Here is a 23739-nt window from a genome sequence, read left to right on the forward strand (position 1 = left end):
TAAATGTTCTTAATCCGATGATCAACTGCTCTGTACTGTAAAAGGTGAAGCCCTGTTATTGCAATGCTAAAATAAATAACTTTATATAACTATACAAGTTATTTATTTATATACATACTGTAACGGTCTACAGGTTATATTAAACACTATAAACTAAATAAACACTCAACCTTTTTACTTTTTTATAATAATTACTTTCCATAAAACTGTATTAAAATGTTTTTTTAATAAATGTTTAAAATTACGTGTGATTTTTGGATTTTTTCATAATTATTATGTTATATAGACATTCCTAATGATTACGTCTATATAAACACACTCTAGATGTATACACATATGCAGACATAAACACGCGTGTATGCATAAATACCACGCAGAACCTGCCAGCTAGTGACAACGGGGGAATTTCAATTGCATATGATGTGTGAAACTGTGAGACGTACAGATTTATTATTCGAAAATACAATGTTCCCTTTTTAAACGGACAAGACTAGTGGGAGTGAGAGAAAATATGCAAACAGATACCTCAATCCGCCAAAACAAATAAACACACGGCAGTGTTGAGCCCCAGAGAATGTCATAGAGATTGCACCCAGCCCATTGAGAGCAGACACCACCTGCCAGGACACATTCATTTTTTCAAAAAAAGCAAAATGTTCATGTTAAACAGGTTCTTAGTATTCAGCTAGTAGCCACAAAGCAGAGACGGGGAGTAAATAAAGCCAACTGAAACAGACACTGATGCAGAACCGGGCAAAGCCCTTCCTTTTGTACTCTGGGTTGATTTTCTATTAAACAACAGATAGTCAGCCCTTTCTAGTGAAGGTGTGAAACATTGGCTGTGTTAAGCATCAGCCACATTTAAATGGGGAAGTCTACCAAGTGCACAAATGTGCAGAGTAATTCTCAGCTAAGAGGATCAGACACAATCATGCAAGTTAGTATTATACTTTAATAGAGATGGGAGGGAACACTAGCCTGGGGCAATTTCTCACCTAGGCATTACACGGCAAGGAAGAGAAAAACAAATTCAGCCTACTACAATGCTGAAAGGCAAAATACAGCCCACTGCAGATTTCTACTATATTACACTACAATTATTCTGCAAGAATAAGACTTGGCAACATTACAATATACTACATTTTTATAGAAAAGCATAGATGAAAAATTAAAACCTAAAAGAAGTTGTTAAAAAAATGGTAAGAAAATGTTAAATGTATTTAACGATAATTATGTAGTGTTTGCAATGCACAATAAAAAAAATGATTTTTTAAAATGGAATTTTCATGTACTTTTGAAATGTGGTAAAAATGTTGAATTACAGAAATAGACTGCAAATTTACAAGTTGGGTGTAAAAAAAATTTTTCTGACGCCCCAGTTGCCAGGATATTACCGTTTTTTCAGATTTGTTTTACACTTGACTATGGTGGCACATCGAATCTCATTGGTTCTCGACGAAATGCATGATGACTAATCGTGAAACACAAGAAAAAAATGAAGTTATCGACATCAAATGTATTTCAAACATCTAAATAATCTCAAAATATAAATTCTTCTTTCACAAAGAAATTGTTTCACTTCAGAGAACATTTACTAACCCTCTGGAGTCGTATGGTTTACATCAGAAGGATCACATCAGAAGACATTTATTAACCGTCTTTGGAGTTGGATGCACATTTTGGTGCTCTGGTGCTATTTAATAGCATTACAAAGCCAGGAAGAGCCAAGATATTATTTTAATGTCCAGTATATGAAATTTAGCAGCATCTAGTGGTGAGGTTGCGAATTGCAACCAACGGCTAACTTCACCGCTCCCCCTCCCTCTCAAAGCACTATGGTAGCTGACACAGAACTAAGATGTCGTCAATGTTTTCGCTTCTTTGCTGAAGGAGATAACGTGTTCACGAAATGTGCTCCGTAGAGCAGTTTGTCCGTTTACGGCTACTGTAGAAACAACATGTTGAATTCCATGTAAGGGGACCCGCGGTGTATGTAGGTAGAAATAGCTCATTCTAAGATAATAAAAGCATAACCCTTCATTATGTAAGGTTTTTACACACCTCTGAAGACATAGTTATGTATATTAGTGTATATAGCATTTCTGTCAATAGATCCTCCAGATAATTACACATTGGACCTTAATACAACTGTGATTGCTTATAAATTACGCCATAATTTTCATTTTGGGTGAACTATCTTTTTAAACTGTAAGACTTTTCTGGGTTTTATAACTGTGATGCTCACAGCAGAAGATATGAGTCTCCACCAGCCCTCTAGCCTAAATCCTCGACACTACCACTCTCCTACAGAGCGAAAGTGGCTCTCTAAACCTGGAGTATAGGATTATCTGAGAATGATTCAATCACACATATGAAAACTCTACTCTTTGTGCTAAGGACACAGCACTTTATGTTAAACCTAGGAAGCAATACCGATATGCAAGAGTGCAACACAGACACACAACACGGTGCTAAAACATTATTACATAGCATCGTAATCCTATCAAAACCTTCATGTGATACACACAAACAGAGGATTAGCGATCAGAGAAAGATGAGAGAGTTGAAAGAATGACCATGCGGGGGATTACTGTTTATCCAACCTAAAAACTTCAACTCTGAAGATACCACAGGAAGACAAACCGCCATCAGAGATCCACTGCTTCACTGGAGGGCACAATCGTCCCAGAGGGCCCAGTGGGAGAAAGACTTAATGAGCAATTACACATAATAAATAAACGCACAGTGAAGCATCCATGAAGCAATTCTGTGTAAATTGGCTGGGTTTCATGCTGGATATCTGAGGGATGGCGGTGTATACTGGCGCTATGTTGAGTCTCATGGGTCAGCGGCTTCTGTTGTTGCTGACGGAGCACTACGGAACAAACCGTATACACAGCTGGAACAGATGCTAGTCACCATTTTAACCTCTACAATGATGATATAGATGTTCACACGCACACACATAATCACACACTCTGGAACGCTCGACTGCAGACAAACCACGGCACATTTATCCTGCACCAAATAGGCTCCATCCTGGGACAAGCACGCTGCAGTTTGGCACATTCAAACTGGGACAAACACCCTCCAGCCGAATTCAACTTGACATGAACAAACACCACCTCTGTGGAAATTGAAGCAAATGGTTACGAAGCACAGAGCGGCAAAAGGGGGTGGGGGGGGCGTTAAATTGGGATATACACTGTAGACGAGCGGTACATCATAACAAGTAGGACACGGTTTAAGCTCACCGCAGAGTAGTTCAGCTCAAGCCTAGCTGTACTTTAACAATTCACTCACATATTGATAATATTAAGAAAATGATTTGTTTATCCACCGGGGTAATTGAGTGTACCGTGCGAGTCTCTGAAGCGAAGCATCCATATTTATCACTCAGAATGTAGGTTTATTGATTTTATTTTTGAGATACAATTGAGAGAGATATTTCCCACTTGCTTTGTTGGAATTTCCAAGTCCACGCCTCGTTCAAGAGAGCAATATACACTCACGTCCCTCACATCAGTCTAAGATGCAAATCCAAATTAATTCTGACTTGGATCTTTCGAATGTCAGCGCAACAAAAGATTCTGTTACTGGTAGGGAGGAGTTTTTCCCTTCGCACTTTTTACGCTTCTTATTTTGTCAAAGACAGCATGAAAGCTTTTCAACAAAATGAGGGCGCTTCAATTATGGTCTCCAGAGGGTTGCACAATAAATTGGGAGTTCCTTTGTTAGCCAAAATGTTGTTTTATGAAACTGTATCTGCGTTTCTTACGGGCTATTGTGGAGTGACTCATGCACTGATGACTTTGTACTTGCAGAGACAGTCGGAAATATTCTACTGGAGGCTTTCATATTCATTGACATCTCAAAACATCATTACTGCATTCAGCGCTCAGAGAAGATATCGGGACACTTAAAGGGATAGTTTGGTGTCATTTCAAACCTGTATGACTTTTTACAGAACACAAAAGAGGATATTTTGAAGAATGTTGGTAACCAAACATCATCGGCCCCCATTGACTTCCACTTTATGGACTCGAATCTGAGAAATTTCTTTTGTTTTTTTTGTGTTCCATAAAAGTCATACAGGTTTGGAACAACTTGAGAGTGAATAAATGATGACAGAAATTTCATTTTTGGGTGAACTCCCTTTAATGGAGTGTTCCCAGCTGACAACGTGAAAAGAAAAAAAACATTGCAGATATAAAAAAGATCTCTTGTCTTGCTCATAACTTGGCTTTTAAATAAATCTTTAAAACAGGTGATATACATTGATAACATAAGCCTTTCCCTACCAATTTTGGGGTCAACAGTGAAGAAAGGCTGCCCCTGTAGAATACTGTAGACAATCTTGGCACTGTTTCCATAGGTGGGGTCATCAGCATCTGTGGCAGTGACTTGGAATACTGAAGTTCCTGTTTGCACAAAAAACATTTAAGTACAAGTATTTCCTTTTTCGAAGTAACAAAAATCCAAACGGTCAAAATCATTCAAATTATCACGCCAATATAAAGATTTTCACCCAGCTTCAATCATGCATATCGCAAGCACACTACACTTCCTTCGCAATATTCACTTCTTGTATGACTTGGCTTTTTTTCACTATTCAAGTGATTCATCTCATGGCTCATTGACCTGCACTGGGTTGAATTCACCTGTCATAAGCCTCTGCTTCAAGCCTTGAAGCATCCAATGCAATTATGAAGTGTGGCTTTTGGATGGTCGAGATAGCACTGCTATAGACCAAGCCACATTCTTGGTGTATAAAAGAAGAGCACAAAAGAAGAAATGAATCTGGCTCTAGAATAGCCACTCTTAAAAGTGCAGAGGTCAGCCTATATCTATGATGCCAGTGATTAATCCATCACCAGTTGGCGAGTGGAGACAGCGAGCTCACCAGCTCAGTGGTGATGTTTGTGTTATATTTCATAGGATTTAATAGTGCGCTATATCATTGTGATAATGAAATGAGGAGGGAATGAGATTAAAGAGATTCTAGACCACAAGTGACCTGTTCCCAGTGGAAAGATTGAGCAGACAGGTTGAGGGATAATAATTCCACAGCTCATTGGCTAATGTCCAGCCGATTGATTTGGATTGGAAGGAAGAACTTCCCTGACAGTCCATTCTCTGCATTACTGATGTGCATGGACATTGATGCAGACTTGCAAGCTCTGCATGTGGAATACTCTCCATATTAGGTAGGACAGCATCTATTTTACATTGATATTTCACACAAAGATATACGTTTATGTGAAGATAAACACAGCAGATAATGCGCTGATGTTCCTTTTGGTTTGGAAGCTATGCGATTAACGGTTTTTATGAAGGATATTGGTACAAATTTTAGATTATTAGGTTGAAGTGTGATACACAGAAACCAGAGGGTCGCTGTGAGTATTTTTTCAACTTCAGAACAACAGACAATACATTCTATCCCCTTGAGAGGCTTTCCATGAGAAACAATAGCTTTAATAAATCCCACTATAAATCCAGCTCAGCCAACCAGCAGCATGAGATGACTTCAGACCCAGGCCAGAAATGAGACACTGCAGGGCTTTTTCTGAAAGTGATGACCCAGCAAATAAAACCTACGCTTTTCTGACAAAATGTTCTGCTGTTACACCTCCCAAAGCCCAGAGTTCCTGACTGTTGGCTCACCGGTGTCTGCCATCTCAGGCACAGAGGCTGAAAAGGGGCCGTCTGGGAACTTGGGGGCGTTGTCGTTCACATCCTGCACCTTGATGATGAATTCAGACTCCGGTTCCACAGCTCTGTTGGTCAGGCGGTCGATGGCCCGAGCGTGGAGGACGTAATGGCTCTTCTTTTCCCTGTCAAGACTTTTCTTAGCATGAATGTCGCCTGTCATCTCGTTGATTATGAATATGGTACCGGCACCTTCTCCGGAGAGGAGATACTTGACCGAGCCATCACCTTTGTCTGAGTTTGAGTGTAACTGTAAGAGAAAAGAGAAGATGTATTTTTTATGGTCTCTCAATAGGACTGTTCAAATGTAAATGCTCTGTGGTGTTTAAAGGACACAATTACTTTGACAAAATCACTGTCTATACTAGCATAAACCAAACAACAAAGCCAAATAAAAAATCAAGCGGATAACGTTCGTTCGCACAGTCAAGCTCGCATCGGTTTATATCATCTCATCTACTTTAAGAAATATGACGCTATCACAGCTTACGTTTCAAATTAATTCAGCTACCAGCAGCTTATTGCATTGCTCAGGAGCAAATGACCCTCCTCTGTCCCAACTCCACCTCACATTTACAATCAGGACTCGACTTTCTGATATTACTTTTCATAAGTCTCAATTGCATTTCAATTATGATTTACACTTAAATGTCATTAAGAACTACAGTAATGACATGTTCGTTCTGTTCCGTTTACCCTAAGGGGGGTTATCGCTGCACTACATGCTCTTATTCATGCTGGTGGCATTGATTGGACAGGGAGTTTCCTCCATTGTGGAGGTAAACTGTTGCCCATGCTTCGGGCCCTTTTTGTAAAACTTACAGTGAAGACAATTTTTTTTTCATGATTTTAAGAAAATCAGAAATCAAAGGAGATAAATTATTAAGGTTAAAAGATTTTTCATGACTGTTACATGCTGAACATGAGAATGTCCTATATTCTGAGAAAAATTTCTGAAGAAATTACTATATAAATAAATTAAACCTATAGTACACTCCTTTGCTATTATTCCTGTTTTCTGTGACACTATATATTTATGAAAGATGTTTTTATTTATTTGTAAAAATGGCACTGTACTCAGCTACATTGATATTTGAGACTAAAACCTTTTGCTCTTGTCTACAACATGTAAACCATACTGTATGGTAAACAGAAATGTGACCCTGTACTACAAAACCAGTCATAAGAGGCAATTTTTTAAAGTTTCAGCTAAACACTGAAAATTAAGCTTTTCGTGGATTTATGGTTGTTAGGCTAGAACAATATTTGGCTGAGGTAAATCTATTTGAAAATTCAATTCAATTTTATTTATATAGCACTTTTCACAATGTGCATTGTTCCAAAGCCGCTTTACAGGACAACATAAGAAAAACACAAAAACACAAAAAAGGTCAAACACAGCACAGTGCATGGTGTTTATAAAACAAGCAAGATTATTCTAGCAAATAATATCGAATAAATGCAGTCTCCTGGTGGTTATTTAGCATATTATGTATTAAGTGAAAGCTTAGCTGAAAAGATGTGTCTTTAATCTAGATTTAAATTTGGAGAGTGTGTCTTACCCTCGAATAGTATCGGGAAGGCTATTCCAGAGTTTAGGTGCTACGTATGAGAAAGCTCTACCCCCTTTGGTGGATTTAGTTATTCTAGGTGTTATCAAAAGTCTGGAGTTTTGAGATCTTAGAGAGCGTGATGGGTTGTAGTGTGGTAGAAGATCTGTTATGTAGGTAGGGGCTAAACCGTTTAGGGCTTTATAAGTAATTAAAAGAACTTTAAAGTCAATACGACACTTAATGGGTAGCCAGTGAAGGGATGATAAAACTGGGGTTATGTGATGGTATTTTCTGGACCTGGTTAGAACTCTGGCAGCTGCATTCTGAACTAACTGTAGTTTGTTTATTGATGATGCAGGACAACCACTAATTAGTGCATTACAGTAGTCAAGTCTTGAGGTCACAAATGCATGAATAAGCATCTCCGCGTCAGCAACACATTGAATTTTTCGTAATTTGGCAACATTTCTAAGGTGGAAGAAGGCTGTTTTTGTGACATTTGAGATGTGATTTCCAAATGACAGGTTGTTGTCTAATATAACGCCTATAGGTCTTTAACTGTATTTCTTGGAGTAACAGTGCAGCCTTCAATTTGCAGCTTACCACTGTAATGATGTTGGGGAAAGTAGATGAACCCAAAGGCCGATATTCTAAGCTTTACATAGATACCAAACTTGAGTGGGTAATTCCCAAAAAGCGGTCAGCAAGCAAGTGAAGTCTGTAGGCGTGCTTCTGGCCATTCTTGTTCGCGATTTTGTTGCATCCTCTCACAAAAATAAAGTTTTGACATTTATATAATAAGAAATTTACTAAATATCTTTATTGAACATGATCTTTATTTAATATACCAACGATTTTTGGTATAAACCGAAAAAAAATCATTTTGATGCATACTATGTATTATTGGCTATTGCTACAAATGCTACTTTTGACTGGTTTTGTTGTCCAGGTTCACATATTTCCTAATCCCACCACATTCAATTAGTTATGAAATAGGAGATTCCCTTACAAAATATTGCATTCACTGCCTTGAGCTAAGAATCTACTGTAATGCCATAAACCCAAGCAAGTTATAATTTGGTTACTGACTACAATGGTTTTTCCCATGTATCTGATGATTCCTTTTGGTACATATAGGTATATGTTTGTTTTATATTTATGATACCCATTTGTAACTTATGTTTACAGATGAACATCATGAAGGGGCAGTTCTATTTAACTGCTTGAGTAAGGCAGTGAAGATGTATGTTGGATGAGCCCCACCTAGTCTGAGAAACAGCTATTTTCAGGCCACTTATCCAACAATAAATGCTGTCATTTCAGTCACTAATGATCACTAATGTGGCTTCACAAAAAAGGCAATGAGTCTGAGCCAAAGGAAGAAAAAATACGGAGCAGCAGGAATTGGCAGAGCATGGCCCTTGGTGTGAAAATAAAAAAAACACATTACTTGGCATGTTCTGAGTTGCTATTCAAGCAGCTTTCCTTTTTCCCCACAGTGTTCCCATAATTCTTGGCAGCTCCTGTAATCCCACTGCAGTGAGCAATTAGTCAGAATGACGTTCACCTTCCAAACCTTTCCCCCCTGGCTAAGAGGGACATTCACCTTCACAGATATATATGGCAGGCAGACCTGATACTCCACTGTTTCTGGGGTTATTACTTTATCTACAAAGCTGGTCACAGCTGCAATGCAGCAATGCACATATTAACACACTTGTATACACACAGATCTATACCCAGACTCCACGCCTTTTACTGTGTTAGTGTATTGTCATGTTCACCTGCTGCAATATGAAGAATCTTCCAAGAAATGGAAGACTTTTATTTTGCCACAGCTTTACTGTATGTGTGCCATTAGTTTGCTTTAAGGATAATAATTTGCATTCTTTGTGGTAATGAAATTATGTCATTAACACTTCAAATTGCTAAAATCGTTTAAATCGATGAACATACATAAAAGTTTTACCTCAAATGAACCGTTTTAATGTTTTGAGTACAGTTTCCTTTTTTTTAATGAGCAGATTATTCTGTTCGAGGATACAGTTTATTATTCAACTCTTTAATCAGAGGATTAATTAACAGAGACTACATGGAAATGTTCCTATTTCTATTTATTATGCATTTTCAAATGATTTTTTACAAACTACAATGATTGAGAATATTATGCACTTAAAGGTGCACAATCCCTTTGTCTTTAACAGAAAGGTGTATCATTTTGGTACATGCATCGTGAGGATGATAAATTGAAGCCCAGCCCATTTTAGGCACTAACATGGAAACACTAACGTGGTTTAAGTTATGGGTAAAAACAGCAACCCCAAACAATGTGAAGGACCCCTTAGTGAGTACAAAATGCCATTTCATTTTCACATTTTTATATTGACTGAAGACACAAATTATGAAAACGTCATTGCTATACTTTGCTATTATAAAAGATCATTTTCATATAACATTTTAAGTCCTTAAACTTTCAAATGATATATTGGCTGTCGAGTTCATTTATTCTTACTGTTAAACACACAATTGAAAGTAAATTAACACATAAACGAGCACTCATCTGTCTTAAAGAGGCTGCAAGTCAAGATGATAGAAAAAGAGAGCAGAATTGAGTAAACACTAGACAAGTGCATTGACTGGTCCAGCAAAAGTTGCGGTGATACCGAACACACCACTACCAGGTAAGAAAAAGAGGAGAAACCTGTCTGACAGACATAGATTCAAATGTGAATGCAGACAGCCTAGAAAACACAACACATCAAATGTGATTATAAATGAGAGCAAACACTTGATCACAATGAAAACTCATTAATCTATAGGAAACAAACTAGGCATGTTGAACACCTTGCATTCTAAGCAGATCGAGTCCTGTTTGGAATACACAAAGAATATTGATATCCAAAAGTACAAGACCACATTAAAAATCTGGGATTCAGGAAATAAGGAAAATGCTGGTTTATTTTAACAAACGTTGGGTCATACAGTTAACCTATGCAGTGATGTTTTATCCCATTGTTGAGTCAAATATAAAAACAAAAACAAAGAATTTGTTGGGTTTATCCCTTTTGTAATTATTGAATAAAAGCCATTTTATTTCTGCATAACATTCTGCATGGCCTATTTAAGTGGAATAATCCACAGATATTCGGTTTTAAGTCTTTGCGTGTGTATGAAAATGTAAAGAGACTTTGAAAAATTATTACCCCACATTGTCAAAATAAGTCCCTCATAAGAATTACCTTCAGACTGGGACCAGCAGTATTTGACAACATTATCAACATCATAACAATGCCTACATTAAGAATACAGCAGACACACTCTCAAAAGCCAAGGCTGAGACAAAGGGTTGGCGGTTACGGCCTCTGCAGACCTGAGAGCACAGGTTGCCTCGTGCGCGGCTTGATAAACTGCCCACGCTACGAGAAGGAAGGGACTGATTAAATCAGGACTCAGCCTCTGCTGCTAACCGCAAATTAAAGCCGGCGTACTGATGGAAAGGTCAATTTTACACTGCACCAAGAGCCCTTCACGTCAGAATAATATAAGGAAACGTGCCTGGGCAGCACAGAGTTTGGTAATTTGCCATTAGCGAGAGGGAGGTGAGCGGTTTTATGTAATCCTCCATCTTAAAATCTGTGACGACACATAATCATCAACCACACTGACTCTGACCAGTTCAGTGCAGTGGACCGATGTATTCCTCTATAGCGATGTCCTCTTCACTGCAGACCTTCTCTAACTAGACCATTTATCATACGTTCACACTATGTGCAATCAATCTTCTGATTAACAGAGAGAGAGAGAGAGAGAGAGAGAGAGAGAGAGAGAGACCTTCTTGAGTGTCAGCAGCTTGCTTGCTCTTTATTACAGATCAAAGCTTAAGCTGTTTGTGTATGTGTGCATCTCTTTCTGTCTTTTTCTCCCTCTCGCTCTCTTTGGATGTGTGTGCGCAAAAAAAACGCATGAAAAGGGAGCATATTTACCATAGCAGTAGTCTACAGTATAAAAACAAATTGTATCTGCTAGGCAAAAATACACTAAACAAATATTTTCTCTCATCTTTTCTCAGACTAAAAGAGTGCTGGAGTGCTCGCTGGCAACATTTTGACGTTATTCATTCAATATAAAAGAGTTGAGACAAAAATCAAAGAACAGGTGAATCGAGCACCGGGAGAGTGGGCATTTCCAAAGTCCGTTTAAGGAAGTCGTGCCACTCGGCGGCCATGTTTGCAACGCCTCTGGGCAGCTATTTACTGTACACATCATAGCATGTCCACACTCCCATCTACGTGAATGGGGTAGGCAGATATTTCTAAAATCGCTGGCAAAAATGACAATTAAACAGCATATTTACAATCAATAATTAAACATGACATGAACTATAACAATGTTGGTTTGCTAAATTGTGCTAAAAATCACCCTTTTCTGTGGTCGCCTCATCTACTGCGCACAGGCTGGCAAGCGCCTCACGAGAGCCCCGCCCCAGAGAATCACCATTCTTTATTGATTGACGATTGGCTTGTTTTACTGGAAGGCAGGACTTTTTTCACTAGAGCGGCCATATTGATCGTTGCATTCCTCGTCATTTATTGTAATGGCAGTGGCACATCTTGTTAATGTTAATATCTTTGATATTTCTCATTCAGCCAGAAACCTTGTCTGCAATTTGACAGTACGTCAGTAACCCATAGATACCACAGATGTAGTACATGTATGATTTGTACAATGCCGGTTTTATGACAGATGCCAAAAAATAATTTAAATTTAATTTGAAATTACAGTACTTACATATGGCTGATGTTCTTCTGCACATCACAACAGAGTAATTTGAACAGTTGGTCTCATTAGTGCTCAAAGGTACAGTAATGAGACCAGGACCGTGTCATTAGAAATTTACAGCTCATGGTTCAACATTTCTTATTAACCCTCGTGTTCTTCATCTAACTCCTTTCAATAGCTCAAACAAACACTGCTAAAATAGTTGACAGGTTCCCTGCTGAAAAAGCTGGTTTAACTGAAACTGTCCTTCAGCCTGACCAGATCAAAACCAGTCTGCTAAACCAACTGAAAGCAGGCTGAGAGACTAGCTTAAACCAGCCAACCACCTTACACCGTGTTGTCAGATCTTCTGGCTGTTTGGACAGTGCTCCAAACATGTGGTGCAACTGGGAGATGCAAGTTCGAGTCCTGGCTTGGCATCCTTTACTGCTCCTGCTCCCCTCTCTCCTCCCAATAACTCCCTGTCTCTTTAAACTGTCCTGTAATTAATAAAGGCAAAAAGCCCCATATAAATGTAAAAAAATTACACTGTGTTTACACCGCACTCAAGTGGCACGACACAATAAAAGATAACAGAACCCATTAAAATCAATGATGGTGTCCATGCTGGATATGGGGCACGATGCAACACGACAAATGCTTTGTTGTAAACAGGTTCTGTTGTATTTGGTTTCGTTGCTCACGTAGACATGGTGTTAGGCAGATTTTAGATGTTTTTTGACATCCCTAGTCAAATATTTTATAATGGTACCTAAAACGAGTTAGAGTTTACATACATGTCATTGTGTGGTTATATATTGCAGCATTACTTTCAATGTAAAAGATTTCAGACGGTCAATTTGGATATTCATAGATATATGTGTTTGCTTGTTTTCACATTTTTTTCGGTTTCCCCTGATTGTTCTTACCTGTGTCTGGTTAGCTTCATTAACCCTTGTGTATTAATGCCATCTTGTTTCCTGTATGGATTTTTAGATCTTGTATTATTTTTAGTATGGTAACAGGAGGGGTCTTGGGTTATTCTTTGTGGCTTGTAAACTTGCTGTTTGAAGATTCAGGGCCCTATTTTAATAAGCACATGGTCTAAACCGCATGGTGCAGGTGCACTCAGGGCGTGACCAAGTCAACTTTTGCTAGTTTAACGACGGGAGAACAGTCGGCGCGCCCGGGCGCATGGTCTAAACAGGTTGTCCCGCGTCTCTTAATGAGTATGGGTGTTTTTTGGGCTTAACGTGCAGTAAACCAATCAGAGTCTCATCTCTCATTCCCTTTAAAGTGGCAGTCCGCAAGTTTTTTGGAGCAAAAATTAGCTAAAACCAATTATTGAGCAAGTACATTGAAAGAACGGTGTTTAAAACTGTGTCACTACCCTTGCTGGATTCACTACGGAAAGCTTGTAATAATGGTTTGTAATTTGCCCTGTAGGGTCGACTTTTCCGGAGATCCTTATATGGTGTCTTTCGTCTGTGCGTCATTTCGTCACATTCGTACAAAGAACGAAGATCCAGCGCATGTATGCTGCATGTACTCACAACTGTTGGGTAGGATTTCATACAACGTTTAGTATTATTTATGGCGGCGTTTAGTACTTTTACTTTTAAACGCCAAGCAGTGTTGACATCTGGGGATTCATCATTTGTGAAAAACAAGAAAGAACGAACTGAAGACGGTTTACAAAGAAACAGGGAATGTGATCGGACTCGTGCGAAAATTAATATTGGCAAAGCATTTCAAAGGTGGCGGGAACTCCGTTATCTGTGTTTATTATGCGCTACTGATGTACAGTTAAGATTCTCACCGCTGCACTGTCACAGGCCACGACTCAAAACATCAGACTCATCCGCGCAGTTGAGCAGTGCCGAATCGCAACTCACGTAAAGAAATATCTCCGCACATCACCTGCAGTAGCAATTACAAACTGAGATGGCGACAAAGAGGCCAATCCTACGGACTGCCGCTTTAAGAGCCAGTTGCACTCACGCCATGGCGGATTCGCTATTTACATGGTGGAATTTGCAAGAGCAAAGACTGGACGCTTCCCCAGAGAGGAAACGCATCTGCTCGTGCGTGAGGTTAAAGCACGCGAGCAGACCATCTACAGGACAAGCCGGATTTTTATCTTTATGTACACAATAATAATCTTTTACATTGTAATACATTTATTTATATTTATTTGGCATGTTTGTGTGCTCCTGCCCTTCCCTCTGTATAACAAGTAAAGTGAAAGCGCATTGTGGACCCGTGGCAGAGGCGCAGTTTCTACTAAGGCGCTCTTTAAATCTTTGCTGAGATTTTTTATCTGTTTTTGAAAGTGACACAGTTTAGGTTTTCATCACTTTATATTTCAGGACAGACAGGGTTTTACTAAAACAGGTCTATCTGGGTCCCAATTACTTCTATCTTTTCCTGTCTGACCACTGAAGTGTAGAGGAAAGATGGTGGTCTGGGGGGACCAGACAGGACGAGGTGTGGAAACTGAAAGAGAAGTGTGGAAGGCAAGCTGGTGCCTTAACCCATTTATGTCAACGCAGTTTAAGAAGACCTCAGAGAAAATATTGAGTTCATTCAAATTTCTCTGTCCAACAGAGGGGTCACACGGCAGCTGTCAGGGCTCTAGAGTGCGACCAATTTGGTCGCACATGCAACTTTATTTCTCAATAGTGCGACTAAAAAAAATCTGAGGTCGCACCGGTGCGACCAGCCGTTCAAGGGAGGAAAAAAAGTCTCCGCGACTCTGAAAGTCTCCCTGTGATTCAACAACAGACACACATTAGTCCCATATCGTGGTCTAAACCAATCAGAGATAGTGAAGGGCGGACCCCCCTCTGATTGGCCGTGGTCCAGATTTTCCTGTACGTTTGTGTACCAGAGGTCGAGTTCACCGAAAATTCTGTCATTGACAGATTTTTTTTTACCAGTGACGGAAAAATCTGAAGGTCGTCCGTCCGTCAGCCATTTTGACGGATTACGAAGAGGGCAATTTGTAACTCCCCGTTTCCCTTCATTAGAGCATGATATGCTCGCGAAGGGACATGCGTGTTTTCACCTGTCATTGTTACCGACTAGACATATGTGATGCGATCTGGGAAAACCCGTCGGATGTCGAGCTGGGATGCGGGAAAGACAGTTCACCTTATCACCTATCGAAGTAAACCACATAACATGAAGAATAAGGGAGTATCCATGCAAATTTCCCGCCAGTCCTGTGTAAACTACGGCATGCAAAGTTTTTTATACAATGTTTTCGTGAGATGACAGAGCTCCCTGTCTGCAGCACTGGGAGTTATCCCAGGTCAGCTGCTCATGAGAGCCGGACCGCGATCGCAAAACATACAAGGGATGATCAAAAGTCCAGACACTATGCACATGATAAACAAGGTAAAACTTGCTTCACTGCTTATTAGTTGTTGTCCGTAATGTTTGCTAGTTTCCTTGTGTAGTGATAATGGCAGCTCTCTTTCTTTAAGTGTGCCGTGCACCATTTTCCTTACTTTCGTTTTATTCAAACGGTTTTGTACAGTATTTTTAGACTTCAACACTAGGAAATGTTTTTTTATTAAATTGTTTTTAGAGTAAGTCTTTTACCACTGTAAAGTGACTTTTACTTGTGATGCTGGACTGTTGTGCTTTTAATTTCATCACTTAACTTTAAACCCGTTTTTCTCCAAATTCCGTTCCTGAAAATCCTAGCGCTTCAGCCGACCTCAGCCATAACTTTTGTTACATACACAAGGTATGAGCAAAATAAAAACTGATTTGGAAAGGGCTTGAATATGGTATCAAAAACTGTAATATATAAATTTGCACCATGTGTTGGGTTTTCCCAGATCGAATCACATATGAACATAAACATTAAAACATTAAATATATAGATGAATACAAACAACAATGGCTTTATTGAGCATTCAGTATTAAAATACAACAAGTTTCGAGATGCAAGTACAGCGTGATGACGTCACGAACATACTTATTACCACGTAAAGCCACCTTGCACCATAGTGACGGGTAATAATAGATTATGACAGATTTTTTACGAGCCTGTCAGTCAAAATAACGGACAATAAAAAGTCTAGCGCAACCTCTGGTGTGTACGTGTGAAAATGCGTGTGCTGCAGTCAGACAGAGAGGGGAGGAGCCTATAGGCCCTTCAGTTAAACAGAGTGGATGTAGCCGCGGATGATGAGAGAAGATGAAAAGAACAATTGACAACTTTTTCGTGAATAATGTTAAGTTAAGGCCTGATCCGTCCAAAAATCATAAGCAATGCTCTGACACGGAGCCATCAACCTTCCAGGTTATGTCAAGCCCTGGTCCATTTATCTTGAGATGTTTTAAGTTCAAGTTTCAGTTCAGTGAAGCACTTTAAGCACCATCACTTTTTCAGTAAGTTACCTTTTTTGTAGAATTGTGCTTCAAATAAAGAACTTTATGTTGACCAGATTGTTAGTTGATCATTTACAAGTCAATATTGCCTATATGGACAGCGATTAAAAAAAAATGAACTGGTAAAACTGCAGTGTTAAATGCGATGCGGTCTGAAATTTGGGTGCACCTAACTTTTGTGCTGGTGCACCTAAGAAAAAAACTTAGGCGCACCAGTGCAAAAAGTTAGTCTAGAGCCCTGGCTGTTCTAAATTAAGTGGCACCCATGTGAGCAGAATTAGGGCTCTGTTAGTGTTTGTCTTCCGCTATTCAATATAAATAAAAGTGTTCTCACACTTTGTATTATTTCTTTACAATATTAGTCCACACAGGAACTCTGCAGAAATTATAAAATGGCGCAATAAGTACTCGCCAAATTCTGATCATGACTCAACTCGGAACAGAATTTAGTCCACTGATTGAAGAGTTTTTTTTAATTTAGAGACTTTTTAGTGGTCTTGGATGTGACTGTTTTCTTAAAAAAATTTAGGAAAATTTAGGACAACCCAACATTTGCAACATTTTTATAGCACTTTTCACAATATAGCATTGTATAAAAGCAGCTTTACCATACATACTGTACAGGGCAATATTGGCAAACAATGTAAAAAGTGCATGAAACATTTAGGATATAGCCTATGGTATTATTACAAAATACAAGTATATGTACCAACCACAAAAACAATCGTATTGTTATAATCATAGCGCTCTTAAATAAGCCTGTGTATCAATTGTTTTCACAACATTTATTATCAACTCTAATAAGTCATCTGTAAGACAGTCAACAGTAAATCAAATATATAAAAATACCAAAGGTGTAATATCCAAATATCAAAACAACTTCAAATAAGTGTATATTAACAATGTTTACAGTAAAATAACTGTAAAATAACACCTACGCACAGGACATAATCGTACTCGGTTACTTACGTAATCTTGGTTCCCTGAGATACGGGAACGAGTACTGCGTAGCAGGACGCTATGGGAAAACTCCTTTTTTCTCCGATGACTGAAGCTTTTTCCAATAACACAGTGAAACTGCACGGCCATTTAAAAAAAAAAAGTAAAACTTTAAACCAATGGCAGCGAAGCTGCACGGACCTATGGCGATGGAGCCCGCCAAAGGGGCCGGGGCTTATAGCTATATAAGCAGATACATCGCGTGTGTCCTTAGTGTCCTTAGGTTACTTCGGCTGAAGTGACAACCATGCAGCTTGTAAGCACGGCCAGGAACGCAGTTCTTGTATCTCAGGGAACCGAGGTTACATAAATAACTGAGTACGTTCCCTATCGATACTTCACTTGTACTGCGTAGCAGGACGCTATGGGGAACCAATACAATCTTCAAACTTAAATACTAAGAGTCGTCAGGCCCAAATTCAAGACAGGCAGGACTCACAGAGAGCGCCTGTAAATTGCCCATGCATTTAACCGATGCCAGCGCTAGCGGTAGACGCACTCGCCGTGACTATCAGCAGCGTGCAGAAAAACCCTGCACGAGTGACAAGTACGGCGCGGCATTTTACAACACAGCTGGAAATTTGCTCAGAAAAATGCTCTTTCAGAGCCGCCGCATGGCGGCAGGGAAAAGACCAGTGCTGCTGGATAGCAAAGCTGCTGAACAGGAGGTCGAATCCGCAGCAGGTGCTTTTTGACGGCGAAGCAATCAGTCCCGAGTAGCGAAGGTCCCGAGTAGCGAAGAGTCGTCGCTGAAGGAAAAGAGATCTGAGGACACTGCGGCGATGTGTCTGCTTATATAGCTATAAGCCCTGCCCCCTTTGGCTGGCTCCATCGCCCTAGGTCCGTGCAGCTTCGCTGCCATTGGTTTAAAGTTTTACTTTTCACAAACCAATGGCTGTGCAGTTTAACTGCGTTATTGGAAAAAGCTTCAGTCATCGGAGAAAAAGGAGGTTTCCCATAGCGTCCTGCTACGCAGTACGAGTGAAGTATCGATAGGGAACTCTGGTGACCATAGAAACCCACACCAAACCATCAAGATAAGACTCTTTTATGATCTAATGGAATGTGTAAAGAGATGCACTCTCTTTATTCACTTTGGGTACAGACATACAGTCCTATATACTGTACATTTATATAGAAATGTACATTTTTTCATTTATAACCTTTCCATGTATTGATGTTCTTGTTGTTTTGTCTGCCTTAAACATTAATCCAAATTAGTTTGAATGAATGTGTATAACTACTAGAATTATTCGATTTGTAGTAACTCATTTCACCAAGATGATATGTAGATCAAGTTGCATTTGTGATTTCCTTAATGTTAATGTCTAAATGTGTTTTGGTAACTCTTTTCATATTAGTTTTATTAAACTCTTAGAAGTTTTCTTAGTGAACATCCAATCAGCTTCCACATTCAAAACACCATGTTGGAAGACAAAGACAATTAAGTTTCCCTCCAAAAGTGCCATCTCCAGATTGGGTCAGTCACGTCTGTAGGATGTGACATCCTTACATCTTAAAAGAGACCACCTTCTCTTCCGTTAGCTGGTTCTTTCTCTCCTCTCTCTTCTTGCGTTTTGCTTTTTTTTTTGTTCGGGTTCTGTCCGTGCCACCTCTATAAGGGTAGAACTATCTCTAAAGGATGGACTAGAAGAAGACTTCTCCCGGACCTCCAAGTTTGTGCCAGTCTGCGGCCTCGTCTTTCCAGATACAGATCCTCTGCATAAAACTGGTTCTCTCTGATCACTTCCAGCCAAGATCAACTGGAGCCTCAACAAACTGTATCAGGACACTTTCTTTCTTTTGATGGGCAAGACATGCAAGTATCATACTTAGGCCCAATCCCAATTCTATTTTCTACCCCTTCACCTACCCCTCGCCCCTTCCCCTTGCCCGTCGAAACAAAGTGGCAAGGGGAAGGGTTACAAATTTTCCGCTAAGAAATGGGACACCACAACTACACTGGTATACGTCATCATACGTCGTTGCTAGCTCCTAACGTTACGTCAGAGGACATGAAAATATATTTTCTAATATCGTGCAATCAGTTCAGTTCTCTAGCAAACTTTATCGATTTTTTTTGCAAATGTTAATAGAACATCACCATAAATACAAATACAAGATTGAATGTAACATACATAAAATGAAAAATTGTCATAAAAATCCTCATTAACGGCAAAAATTACTTACATTTGGGTCTGCTTGCTCGAGTGAGCAGCCATGTTGGAAATTTCTCTTAGCCCTTCGTTTGAAGTGAGGTCCCGAAAAATCTTCGTTTGAAGGGCTATCTGGCCCTTACCCCTACCCCTCCAACCAAAAGAGAATTGAGACACCCCTACCCCTCCGTTTGGCGCGTTCATGTGAAGGGGTAGGGGTGTCTCAATTCTCTTTTGGTTGGAGGGGTAGGGAAAGTGTAGGGGTAAGGGGTAGAAATGGGATTGGGCCTCAGCCTTATTAATGGATGCATAGAGCATCATTAATCCTTTTAACAAATGTGCTTTACAAGTAGGAAACTGATGTTTTGTTCAGGCTATTGATCGCCTGATATCAAATACTGCAATAAATGCATGCTCTGTTCTTCTCTCTGCTTCAACTTCAACCTTTTTCCAATGCTAAACTGTATGTTTGTGTATATGTTAGATTAGTATGTGTCTAGTGACACACGTGACGTTGTTTGTAGTTCATGCTCATAATCCGGAGTCCCTAAACATGCAGATTCTTGCTACCTGCTCGTAATGATAAGTGATTTCCCCAAATCATGAATTTGATTCAGATAAGTATAATTGATTATAATCAATTAAATTAATCCCAATTTGGGTTTATATTTGTTTCCCTTACTCAGGGTGGTGGAGAATATATTACTTATAATTGTGATCAAAGCTCATGATAAATCTTACACATTTGGTGGAGAATAGTGTTTAAATAATACTGTTCCTCATTTAACCCCCTACAAACTGGTTACTTATTGATTGCAGCTCAAGTATATCAAAAACAGAATCTATGATATGTGCCCACTTAATTGGGTAGATATTAAGCAACCTTTCAAATAAAGGGAACACAGCACACACATTTGACTCAGTTCCTAGGTGTAGACAATTGATGGCTGCTAATCCATTTTTTTTATCAATTCTGTCATCTTCAGTTTAACCTTCACCTCACTGAGGCAATGTCAAATGCTGTCAGTGTCACCATGGATTATTCCAACTCATGAAACACTGTGGTTTCATCTTGACAGTGCTGGCCAGTCTTCACAGAACAGATTGAGTTTCTAAGATTCTACCGCTTTTGACTTTTAGAATTCACTGAGGGATTTTTGTATTTTGCTCAGTCACAAAATATATGGTGCCCTTACAGTGATTAGCATAAGAATATGTTCGCTGTCTGCAACCTTGTATATCAAGACAAACAAATAAACTGAGATTAAAACAGTTTCCATTTCTCATCATTCCCCGCAAAAATACCTCAGGATCCTTCATTTTCTCCTTAGCGGAAGTCAAAATAATAATGCTGTTATTAGTGGGACGGATGTTATGGGTCAGCCGGTAACTTACAAGCCAAATCAATTTTCTCTGAAAAAAACCCCATGCTGTTCAAAGAAACCTGGATACTGATTAGTCTTCTCCACTGTTGGCTCAGTTCCAAGAAAATGACATGATTACAAAAACATGTTGACATTATAAAGCCTAGATTTACCTAATACCACTAATACGTCCATTGTAAAGTCTCCAGTTAAAAGATCAGGGTGACACTTTTTCAAGGAATAATTGGTTCAACAAAACCCTAATCTACCCCAGAAAGGACAGCTCACTTTGTTACAGATAATCACCTGCACATGCATAAACATATGGCCCCAAAAACAACCATTCAGCTCAAATAAAATGAATAGGTCTTACCTTCCCCACATACTGCGCATCTGGTCCGATGTGCTCCTCCAAAACAAAGAACTGATTCCAGATCCAGCCTCTCTTGGGCCGATGGTGCGCATCCTTCTCACCGTCGGCCGATTTGGTCTGGTTGTGGTTGAGAGTGGGTCTAACTGGACTGGATGGGGAGGGCGTCCCGTGGCTCCTCTGGATCACGCACAGGCACAGCAGCAGAGGGCAAAGACAGGCAGGGCTGCTGGCTGCTCTCATGTTAAAGAGTTACTGCTCCAAGGTCAGCTCACCCAGAGGTCTCCCAGAGTGGGCGGCTTTAGACTCCGATCAGACCAGTTCGCAAGCCTTGAACGGTGGCCATGGTTAAAATACTGTTGTCGCTGAGACCGACCGGGCAACACTCACATCCTGGACCGAGAACAAGATATGTCGATTCATTGGGGAGATGGCATACACCGTAGGCTCACTTGAGGCGATGGCAGGTCGCCACGGAACATCTGTGTGAAGGAATAGGACAAGCTGTACTTTCATGAGGACAAAACAAAACCCAGCCAACGGTTATATTAATTTCTCATCAAATTGTGGATAAGCTCTTCTTGTGGAGATCTGAAATTGAAAATTGGCTTGTTTCTTTTCTAAACACTTTTATTTTAGTCAAAGCCCTTCACAATCTAGCCGTTTTCCCTTCAGAGAAACATCTGATACATTTTAGATGGAACATCTGTTCAAGTATAATAGCAGGATCATGACTGGTGGCGTGTAATGAGAGCTCAGCCTGGCAAGGGGATCCAAATGGCTGAACAGCTTTTTGAAGATCAATGGTGTGCAATGCATGCCCCTGATTCTTGGAAAAGTAGCCGATAACTCTCGACGACTCTGTCTCCCTGTCCATTCTGATCTATCATCTGAGGAGAATCTCTCTCATACTCAGACAGCAGGGATACTGACACAAATAAATGAAATACCTACTGTTTTTGTGTTAAAGGCATAGAATACAAATATATTAACCTCTTTCTTCTGTGGAACAAAAAAAAAGATATTTTGAGAAATGCTTCAGTGGATTTGTGTGTCCATACAATGGAAGTCAATGGGGGCCAATGTTGTTTGGTTACCAACATTCTTCAAAATATCTTATTTTGTGTTCTGCTCAAGAAAGTCAGTCATACAGGTTTGGAATGAGATGAGGGTGAATAAATAACGAAAGAATGTTCGTTTTTGGGTGAACTTTCCCCTTTAGAAATTGTAATACGGCATGGTGGAGTAAAGCAAAAAGCAAAAAACAAACAACAATGAAAATGCTGCAGGGTGGACATTTCCTGTCACCTTAGCTCTATGTGAACATTTCATTTTGAAGATGTTAAAAATACTCACAGAAATGGAAAGTGATGTCCCAGGGCTCTAACATATGACCAGAATACGTATTTCATAATGTATCACAAACTGACAGTGAGGTCTAAGACATCTTTTGTTTGCAAGGAAGATATGACATGTGAATATATATTTAATCTCTAAAATATAACAGGGCATCTCTGCCATAGTACAGCACTGTTATTGTTCTTTTTTACTCATTTCTCCTGAAATTTAATTTGATCATGAGACCCATTTTATAATGTGATTTCAATAAGTCAGTCATAAGCAAAGTCAAGATAAGCAACTGAATTGTTTTTTTCTATAAAAGTGCCTTTGTTGATATAGTCTTCAAATATCTTTGAAAAGATCAAAAGAGCCACTATATATCAAAAGCACGCCGAATAATTTAAGACCACCAATCCAGTCTAAAGAGCTTTCTTGCCATTACTCTATGGCAGTCACAAACAGTTTATTGTATTTTAGGTAGCACATAAGTTTGTCAAAATCAACTGATTCGAAGTTATTGGGGTATTTTGTAATTTAAACCACTTTTGAAAGATCCACTCCCTTATCTGTCATATGGAAACAGTGGGGCATTTAAAAACAACTGCCAAATGTTGAAGATTCTTTTCTAAGACCAAAGTCATTTTAGAATTTGCATTTCATGTTCGTCTATTTTCTTCCAGCACTGGACACACATGCCTCTTTTAGATAAGATACACATTAAGCAGCACAACACTTTCTGTTGTTGGCAAAGGCTAACCAACTGATGAGCCAAACTAATTAGAAACTTGATTATTTTGAAACTATGAGCATCTGTAGTAGTGTTCGTGGAAATTTGGGTATTTGTGTTTTTCCAGACAACAGAGACAACTACATATGGACACTGATCAAGTGACATGGATTGGCCGGTCTTTATGATATCTTTAAATGTTTTTTATGAAAGACTATGGCAGAGACAAAGGTTAGAATGAATGCACAAACAAATATTTTGAATTGCAACCAACGGCTCCACCCCTCCCTTCGAAGCACTATGGTGGCTGACACAGGACTAAGATGTCATGTTTGCTTTGCCGAAGGAGATAATG

At 39.4% G+C, this 23739-nt stretch overlaps 1 protein-coding gene across 1 annotated transcript in view; it reads right to left on the reverse strand.

Annotated features, from left to right (window-relative positions):
* cdh18a (cadherin 18, type 2a) overlaps positions 1–23739 on the reverse strand; it is a 43275-nt gene that overhangs the window by 15319 nt on the left and 4217 nt on the right. The window contains exons 2-4 of the mRNA XM_057333380.1: positions 21320–21798; positions 5668–5962; positions 4302–4421 (exon numbers count right to left, since the gene is read on the reverse strand). Coding sequence (XP_057189363.1) covers positions 4302–4421; positions 5668–5962; positions 21320–21559 — 655 coding nt within the window. The 5' untranslated portion in view covers positions 21560–21798. The remainder of the gene's footprint in view (positions 1–4301; positions 4422–5667; positions 5963–21319; positions 21799–23739) is intronic.

Source organism: Triplophysa rosa, linkage group LG5 (genome assembly GCF_024868665.1).
Source record: "Triplophysa rosa linkage group LG5, Trosa_1v2, whole genome shotgun sequence".
NCBI lineage: Eukaryota > Metazoa > Chordata > Actinopteri > Cypriniformes > Nemacheilidae > Triplophysa > Triplophysa rosa.